We start from the raw sequence: 10,647 nt of genomic DNA, 5'->3' as shown, positions 1-10,647 counted from the left end.
CATTATCAACAATGCAAAAGTAGGCAGGTGAATTTAGGAGGAAAAGTGAGTGGCTTGAAGATGACCCAAAGTCTGGACATCGTGCAACAGCCACCACTGAGGAAAATATTGATCATATTCACCACATGGTGATGGATAACAAGCATTTCACAATAAATCAAATAACCAATGTTATTAGCATATTCCATGAAAGAGTTGAGAATATTCTGCACAATGAATTTGGTATGTCATAGGTTTCTGCTCAGTGAGTGCCATGTCTTCTGACACCTGATCAAAAATATGCCAGGCTGATTACATTATGGGAAAACCTGATACTATTTGATAGAGATCCAAGTGGATTCCTTGAATGTTTCTTCAATCAGAATAGGTTGGATTCATTATTTTGATCCAGAGACAGAGACAATTCATGCAGTGGAAACACTCCTCCTCACCTGCTCCAAAAAAAGCTCAAGATCATTTCACCTGCAGAGGAGGTGATGGCTTCAGTTTCTTGGGATGCAAAAGGCATTGTATTTATTAACTATCTTCAAAAGAGCCACACCATCGATGGAATGTACTATGCAAACTTACTGAGGCAGTTATGAAAGGCTATCAAGACCAAATCCTCAGGAAAACTGACAAAAAGGGCCTTGTTTCATCAGAATAATACTCCAACACACAAGCCATTGGTTTCAATAGCTGCTGTGCTTGACTGTGGCTTTGAACTGGTTCATCAGCCTCTCTATTTTCCTGCTTTGGCCCCATCTGGCTAGTATCTGCTCCCCTACATGAAAAAAATATTTGGCTAGGGACCAGTATCACTGTGATGATAATATCATAGCTACTGTTAATGACTTTTTTGATGAAAACTTCATCATCAAAGGGATCCAAGCATTGCAACACTGATGAAAGAAGTATGTTGACTGCAAGGGGGAACTATATTGAAAAATAAACCTCATTTTGTTGCATTCCATGAGGGTATCTTTGTCAGCCTACGAACTTTTCAACCAACTCTCATATGTTAGATAATTTCTATTCTTATGCAACCATTTTTAAAATTGTAGAATTTTTAGTCCTATACATGAAAACCAACAAGGTATGTAAATTCTGGAATTTTCCTAAGTGATAGTTTCCCTTGTATGTGATATATATGTTTATATGTAAGAAAATTACTATGTAAAAGAAAGAAGTTCTGTCAAAAGGAGTGATAAAAGGAAAATTATAAAATTAAAATTTATCAAATCACTATATTATATATTACAAGTAAAAAGGAGTATAATCTGTTCAATAAAAGTTTTTAAGTATAAACAAACCTTATATTTTTTTTTATTTTGTATATGTATATAAATATATTATAAAAAATATTTATCTTGTCTGTGAAAAGAAAAGACTTGGTTTATTCTACCAACTATTCAAATATATATTTAAGTGCACTTCCAGTTCTTTCCTATCATTATCTTAGAAAAGAAATTAAAGCTAAACTATAAAATAACATATTGCAATAGGTTAGAAACAATACTTACAGAGTCCCAGGAAAGGAGGTACGGGATAAGTAAGTCAAGATGATAATGGGAAGACAGTGATCAATATCCATAAAAGACTGAGTCAAAGTAGAGACTGTGAGATGGTGGGAAGCACAGAAAGGTAAATGGAGAGGTGTATGAGATATCAATAAATCCAGTGCAACCTCTCCTTACTCGTGTATCATGATGGGAAAGAATCAAAAGTGGTAACTATATGCTTACTAGCAAGAGAGAAAGGAGGCTATTAACAAGTAGATGAAGAAATGGTCAGTAGTAAGCATGTAACAGGTGGTATATAGAGAAATAAGGGAGTGTCAAAGAGGCAAAATGGGCACAGGAATTTAATATCCAAAAGGCCCAGATGTGGGTATACTATGTATCCCAGCCTCCATCACTCTACCCATTATTTTGTGCATGTACACATACAAATATATACATACATGTATGTATGGCCCAGTGGTCAGGGCAGCGGACCCGCGGTCGGAGGATCACGGTTTCGATTCCCAGACCAGGCATTGTGTGTGTTTATTGAGCGAAAACACCTAAAAAGCTCCACGAGGCTCTGGCAGGGGGTGGTGGCGACCCCTGTTGTACTCTCTCACCACAACTTTCTTTCACTTTCTCTTCCTGTTTCTTGAGTAGCTCTGCAATAGACTGGCATCCCGTCCAGCTGGAGGAACACATACGCTACAGAAACCGGGAAACCAGGCCCATGAGCCTGACTAGGCTTGAAAAGGGCGACGTTTATCGTATATATTTGTATATATACACATATAAGTTTCAATAATTTATTACTTAGAGAGTAAAGTTTTGATAGTTCAATTTCTAGAAATAACATTTATTCATTCATTTCATGTATCTTTTTAAGTGCTCTTATATCTTATTGGATAAAACAAGTTGAACTATTTTGGATGAAATATGAAAACCTTGTAAATGAAATATGTCAACTGCACGAACCAAGTATTTTTAAAAGCTAGTTATAAATCCTGAAATAAAAGCTGTACCATCAACCAAGTTTTTCCAACATTTCCTTGCAAAGTAGGAACCAACTTTGTAAAATGCTTAATTTAGCTTAATTTATTATTTCCCACAGATTATCCCATGCTGATGATTCCAAAGAAGGATGAAATAGTGCTATACATGGCTACCAACAACCAAAAATTTTAAGATCTTCATAATGTGTAGGAAAAAGAAATATTAAATATCTACATTTTGGACATTTGTTTTTATTCTTTGACTTCAATTTCAAACTTTCAGAAACATCTCAATTTAACTTAATCTGGAAGGGACTGTATCCCGTAAGATAGCTGACCACCAGGGGTACATCCAATGTTTAAAAGAATCTTTTTGCTCAGATGACTAGTAAGCAAACTGACTCTTAATTTCTTATTATTAATGCTATTTAAGTGCTAATGGCTGTAAGTGGATATTCACAGTGCGGTACTAAAACAACTGTATAACACTAATTTATCTAATAGTAAAATACTGATGCTTGATTCAAATCTTGAGTTTGAAAGAATTTTGACCTAAAACTCTATACTGAAACCAATTTTGTTATGTTTGGGAAGAGTCATAATTGATAAAGGCCCCTCAGCCTCTGGTTCTTTACTTATGTTTCACTCCTCTTGCTTCTTCAAACATCATCACCATTATCATCATCATCATTTAACGTCCGTTGTCTATGCAGGCATGAGTTGGACGGTTTGACCAGAGCTGGTAAGCTGGAAGGCTGCTTCAGACTCCAGTCTGATTTGGCATGGTTTTCTATGGCTGGATGCCCTTCCTAATGCCAACCACCCCAAGAGTGTGATGGGTGCTTTTATGTGCCATTTGCACGACGCTGTATCTGTCACAACTGCAATTTTGCTCAGCTTGGTGGATCTTCTCAAGCATGACATAATGCCAAAGGTCTACGTAATTGTCTCTGTGAGGCCCAGCAGTCGAAAGGAAGTCAGCCGCTTTTCTTCAATCTTCAAAATTATTTTTCCCTACGCCATGCAAATTTAACAACTGAAAAACCAAACATTTAAAAGAAAAATGTATACCTATCAATAAAGCTACAGGCTGGAATAAGGAAACATATTTTGGGGTGCTGTTTTGAAGAAGAAATAGAAGTGAAGTACAGAAAAACAACCAGTGAATGTATTTATAGCCCTTTTCATTTATGACTCTTCCCAGATATAGCAATACCTCTAATTTGATGTTTTTATAAAGGCACTAATGACTGTGGATGGAAATTCATAGCGGAATGTTAAAACATCTATATAACACATGTTCATCTGATAGCCTTTTGATAAAATGGTGTGCTAATTGCTAAAATAACATGCTTAGGAAGTGCAGTGCTGGTATTTTGCTAGTGACATTGACCATACTATTAACTGCATGAAAAGTGCAGTGCTGATTTAGCTTGTGAAAGAGTAAAGCTGACAGATGATCAATTAAAATAGTTCTCAAGTCCACCAGTAAAGACCAAAAGTGAAAGTAATATGGGAAGGTTTTAAGTTAGAAGGAAATATACCAATGAAATAAATTGTCTTAGAAGAAATTCGTTAATTTTCCTTTTTTTTTTTCATCTTTTCTCTTGTTATTTAAATTTTTTTTTTTTTTTTTTGAAAATTGAAAATTATTTCAAGATAATTAATTGTCTGTTAAGATCTCTAGTGCAATGGAATGTCATGCTAAAGAAAGAAAGACACAGAAATTGTATGTTTTTGGAATAAAAAGAAACCAAAAATCAAACAAAATAATGAAAGAAAGTAACATGATTTCCATGTACAATTATTAACAACAAACAAGGATGAACATCAACAAATGAGCAGACAACAAATGAATTATATGCATACATACATATGTATCATGTATGTATATGTAGAAGACCAATGAAGGAAAAAAAAAAACAATAGAAAGAAAATAAACTTCATACAGTGGTGCAAGTGAAGACCTGAAAAGTGCAGTGGAAAGTCTCCAAACAATAGAGGTGTCACCACTAGGCATGTGCAGGAGGTATATCATGAACAGGCAGTATTTGGAAATTAATAGAATTCTATATAATTTTTAAAACAGCTTTGTATACATACATACATATTATATATATATATATATATATATATATATATATATATATATATAAATGTATTATGTATATTATGTAGTATTATATATACATTTTCTTTAAGCATACAAACCTTGGCTGCTCGAGCCACAGTGAGGCCTTGGAACAGCTCATGCTTTGTGTGTGGGGAAATTAAAGAAAGTATGCCTTGCTGATGTTTGTAACCATCTCCACGCACAGATCCATCCTAGATGAGGGGGAGATAAACAGGCAAACCATTTTTAAGCAAACTCTACAGACAGACAGATATATGTCAATTTATTTGCTTTTTCCATATATGTAAAATATAATTCTATTATTTAGCGTTTTCAAAACAAAAAAAAAAATGTTTAGGACCATAGACTGAAAGAATATAAAACAAAGATTCTGAAAATCTAAAACTTGAATTTTAGATAAATATGATGGAAAAAAAAAATTAAAATGAAAACAAGATTTATGAACTGGTTTTGAAAAGCAAAACAAATTATTAGAAAAAAATCAACAAAACAAAAATTTTAACAGAGAAACATACAAAAATAAATTAAAATAATATCAACATTAAATAATTTTAAAAATAAAATACAAATGAGATTTCAAGAGAGTTTGGTGATTAATGTCTTTTGGTTGATTTTGTTTTTAATGTGTGTATATAGTTATATGCATGTTTTAATATAATTATATCCGTATGTTTTAATGTGTACATTATCTTATTATCTATATCTACATAAATAAGTTTAAAAGGAACTTATATGGAGTTACTGAAGTTACTAGTAATGACAATCAAATTATCCTTTAATTACACCATATTTAAAAGCATAAAATAAACAATGAAAAATTATATTAATATCAATATTGATTTTATTCATAAACTGCCTGATGACCCTGTGAGTGCACAGGTGAAACTTCAGTGTAGCAAGAAATTGATTTGATCAAGATAAATATATTATAAATCTCAACAGTGGTATTGGGTACAATTCTTCCAGCAGTCAACATTAAATGGATATCATCATCATCCACACACATATGAATGAACTTATACATATTAAATAACATGGATGAATAAAAACGAAACAATGCCATATTTACAGTAAACTGTACAATTGTGCTAGCCTCAGTGCCAAAGTGATATCACAACCCTTGACCACCTAAATTTGCACTTGAATTAAAGCGAACTGTTAATGAGAATCTCAGTCAAACAATATTCAAGGTACGGAATAATATAATTTAATAATATAGATAAGGCAGAAAAAACATAGTAATATATATATAGCTAGCTTTCTGACACTAATTAAAAAGATCATTTTCCAAAGACTCATACATAGTATAAAATCTTCAACCCTCATAATATCAAGATTAGCTACTGGATACTACAATAAACACTGCACACTCCAACAGATAAAAATAGACACCCACACAGTGACAACTCCAAATCTCAGCCACTAACTTACAAAATTTTATCAACTACCTCTAGGAGGATCCTACCTCTCAAAGGCTGTAATCAAGAGAGACACCCTTACATAATCTGATGGCACCACAAGATATAACATAGGCATAACTCTAATGGATGAAATAGAGCCTTCACATGCACCCCTTCAGAAGTAGGGATAGGGAAAACTTCACCTCCCTGTCCTGCTTCATCTAAAGAGATTTTGGGACCATCAAAAAAACTTCCACAACACAAAAGTTGAATGCTACATTCTTTTGCTTGTTCATTCAGTGGTACATATATGTATACATGTATATATATGTGTGTGTGTGTGTGTATATATATATATATAATCATCAGTAGTTCATATAACTTAACTGAAAAAGAAGCACACTCTAAAGCAGTGTTTCTCAACCTTTTCACCCTTGCATAACCCTTGCAATAAATTACATCTCAAGGAACCTCTGCACAAAAAAATTATATACCATATCTTTCTCATATTTTGTCATCATAGTTCACATGATAAATATTGCATATATATATATATATTCATATATATATATAGGGAGTCCATAAATTACAGACATCACTAGATATATCCCCATTGGTTGTTATATTTTTTTGATAGCATAATAGGTTAGATAGGATGATGTCTATAGTACAATATTACAATAACCAAAATATGTTGTGCATGTATATTACGTTCATGGAATTAGCATTAGCTTATCTCACTCTTTCCCATCAAACCCTGAGGAACCTTTTGCAGAACCCTTGGGTTCCAAGGAACCCTGGTTGAGAAACACTGCTTCTAAAGTATTAGAGCAGTAATATATCTTTTAGGAAGTTAAATGTTATGACAAGGCATACAGTGACCATTGGTTTCACACATATAAGACACTTAGCAGGATAGGTGACTCACCAGATGCAAATGGCCAAAGGTGCATAACCTCTCTACAACTGGAGGAAATGTGCCTTTGACCATTTGTGTCTGACGAGTTGCCTATACTACTAAGCACTTTATAGTTGCAAAACCAATGGTTACTCTACGATTGATCATAACATTTAACTTCTTAAAATATATATGTGTGTTTGTGTGTGTGAGTATATATATATATATTCACACACACACACATAGACTTATACATATATACACACATTACATATATTTATACATATGCTCATACACACACACGTGCGCACAGACATAGAGACATTCTTTCAATTACAGTTTAATTCTTTCCTCTAAAGTAGACATGTGACCAAGATAATAGAGTCTAGAAAAGTCCCGTATTTCCAGAAATATCACATTTGCTTTCCCAAACAGTATATGGCAGACTTTCTATGAACAGAAAACATTAACTTTAATTTGAAATTTAACTGGAGTTCATTCCTTTGACATCAACGATGAAAGTTATAATGCATCGTTTTGTTTCAAAGCTAAAACTAGAAAAGCATCATATTATATAGTACAGGATAGGTGTGCATATGTATCTGTTTGTATGCATGTTCATATATGCATATGCATGTATGTATGTGTGTGTGAGAGAAAGAAAGGAGGAGAAAATGTGAAAACATTAAAAACTGTGAATTTTAACAGAAGCGGCATTTCTTTAATGGCTATGATTACTCAGTAATATTGATCATAGCTACTTATTTTCTTAAGGTTTATGATTAGAGATTGTTACCTCCCTTAGATATATAAGAAATCCTATATATATACACATATATATATACACACATACATATATATACATATATATATATATATAAACATATGTGTGTGAATACTGATCACAACATATTGTATCAGTAAAATATCTATTCATGACACAAATATACATAAATATCTAAGCAATAGACATCTGTTTTAAAGCCCCACACACAAGTTTTACTAACCATATCCGAAGCGCAGCTTTTGCACATATACTTTAAGCACATTGAGCACTAAATATTGATGATATGCAACATATAATATAAAGAGAAAGATTTTAGGAAAGAAACAAAAGCAGTTGTCAGTTAATTTGATAAGCTATAATCCATGTATATTGTAGCATAAAAAAAGAAGAAGATTAATGTAAAATGTAAATAATAATAAAAATAGATTAATAAAAACAAAAGCATTTTTAAACTGGAGCTACATCATATATTAGTAAAGAAACTTGATGGGACAATGGTATTTTTGCTGCAATGCTAAAAATATTAATTAAATATTTATGCATGAACAGTAAGTGAAAACATACTTTTTCTGGAAAATAAAATAAGATATAATAAAATAAAATAACATTTCATATATATATATATATATATATATATGCAAATATATATATGTTAATTCAGTTAATATTATTAAAAACATGAAATGTTTTACACACATTTTGTTTTGTCAAAAGTTATTTTTGTATAAACGTTGGAATAAATGAAAATGAAAAATAAGCATAAAAGATAAGATTTTTTTATACATTTGTAACAACCTGTATGTATATTTACATTTGCCAATAAGATTTATAAGTGGAGTGAGTGGGTGCCTTACTCATTTGTATGTTAAATATTTGTTCCATTTTTGCAAACCGCATAACACTGAACAAAACTTTTAACACACACATGTGAGCATGTTTTTGTTTTGGGATGCATTTATGTATGTTTGCGTGTGTTTAGGATGAACAAACAATAACACAGAAATCTAGATATAAAAAATCAGAATAAATGAGCTGTTTTCTTTGTATGACAATATTAACTGTATATCAGTCCAAATCTTGAAATCAAAACATATTCACACAAACAATCATTGCTATAGTTCTCTAATAGAAATAATACATGTACAGACACTATCTATATATACATATATATTACATAAACACACACAAAATATACATCACAAATGCTAATTTATCAATAGCATCTATAAAGTAAGTAAAATAAAACGCACACACAGAGCTGCAAATGTTAAATGCTATAAATTATTGTGAGTAACAAGCATTTAGTGAGTCTGGAGCATAATTGAGTTAATTTACCAAAGCTACTAAAGGGTGAAAGTTTGTTATATATATATGTATATAATTTTGGATATTAATCACCAGAAGCTGGAAGTGAACTGAAAATATCATTGGTTGAATGAATGACCAATTGGTCAGTCAGATGATCAATTGATAGATATACAGAAATACATAGATCGATAGAGAGTGAAAAAGGTAAAAAAAAAAATCAATAGAAATGAAACAGAAAATTAGAGAGAATCTTATTGATGTAGCCATATTGCTATGTTTCTTTTAGTTCTTTAAAGCTGTGAGAGTCTCTTCAATTTGTAATGCAAAAATAAGAATTTACAAATAATTTCATTTGATATTCTCATAGTAAAGTCAGTTTCATGCAATAGCATATGTATATATATATTATTGTCTTGGTTTTATATCTTTGTAAGCAAGACCAGATTATATAGTTACAACCATTGATGTTATTCTAAGTTATTTTGTTTTATAGAGATTATATTTCCCATTACTATTCTCTTATAGTTATAAAAATATGTTTAAAACTAGTCCGCAGCAACCATCGATGGCAGATCAAATCACAAGCATCAAAGGAAAGTCAATTTGACATGAATCAAAAATCCATATCCTGATCTACTTGTATTTTGTTGCTTCACAAGTGAGTAAATAACAGCTTTAGTTATATTTTCAAGGTGAGATATTATTTCAGCCATAATACATGGTTGATCTGTCGGACGGAGTGAATAGCCATAAAACTGCCAAACCAAATCAATATTCAAAATCTTAAATTTCTTGTTTAATAAAATGACACTATATCTGTTTAAAGCCAGTAAATAATTTCTTTATATACCAAAACCAAAAGAGCTTTTTCTCTATAATAATAACTACAAATCGTACAACTGAATGTCACAAGTGTAGGTAGAATCAGTGCATAAATATACCACATTTATTCATATACAATATGCCCCCACAAAGTTAATAATCTCCCACCCCATAATATAAAATTAATCTAAATCTATTGAATCTTCAACAATGCTAAGATAAATACGTTTTTACGTTTTTAAATCTATTAAACTAAAATCAATCAGAAATCAGTTAACATATTCTATATAAGATTACATTTACATGATAATGAATGTACATTATTATGAAACATTCCAGCACAACCATGCATCACAAAAATACAATACTCTAAATAAAAATATCACCCTACTCAAACACTTCTATGAAAAAACATGGTGCATATCAAATAAAATGTTTGAAATAAGTTAACTAAATTTATATGGTACATAAAATATTGAATGTTTTTTTTTAAACCTAAATACTTATTTTTACATACTACAGGTAATGTATATAGTCTTTAAGAAAAATGCATTTCAGTATAAAAAAAAAAAAGCTATGAATGATCATTCACTAAATATTTAGGAGAAGAATGGAAAAAAGAAGCCGGGAAGTAAGGAGTGTGTAAAATACAAATATGCCATTATGCAGGGAAGAAATTAAATGAATACAATGAATTTTTTTTAAATGGACAGCAAAAAAAAAAAAAAATCTGTAAAGATTTTCATAAAATGTTCTAACAAATTTTCACTTGGTTTCCAACCAATACTTTAATTAAATAGCTGATTGCATTGACCAGGCAGA

At 31.2% G+C, this 10,647-nt stretch overlaps 1 protein-coding gene across 4 annotated transcripts in view; it reads right to left on the bottom strand.

Moving 5' to 3' along the window:
* LOC115211627 (prolyl 3-hydroxylase 1) overlaps positions 1–10,647 on the bottom strand; it is a 201,578-nt gene that overhangs the window by 28,585 nt on the left and 162,346 nt on the right. For 3 of the 4 annotated variants that reach the window (XM_029780247.2, XM_029780248.2, XM_029780249.2), the window contains one exon: positions 4,688–4,801. The exons of the other annotated variant lie outside the window; for it this stretch is intronic. In XM_029780247.2, the coding sequence (XP_029636107.1) occupies positions 4,688–4,801 (114 nt within the window). The remainder of the gene's footprint in view (positions 1–4,687; positions 4,802–10,647) is intronic. 4 annotated transcript variants of the gene reach the window in all.

Source organism: Octopus sinensis, linkage group LG5 (genome assembly GCF_006345805.1).
Source record: "Octopus sinensis linkage group LG5, ASM634580v1, whole genome shotgun sequence".
Taxonomy (NCBI): Eukaryota; Metazoa; Mollusca; class Cephalopoda; order Octopoda; family Octopodidae; genus Octopus; species Octopus sinensis.
This window is presented reverse-complemented; position numbering and strand designations above follow the sequence as displayed.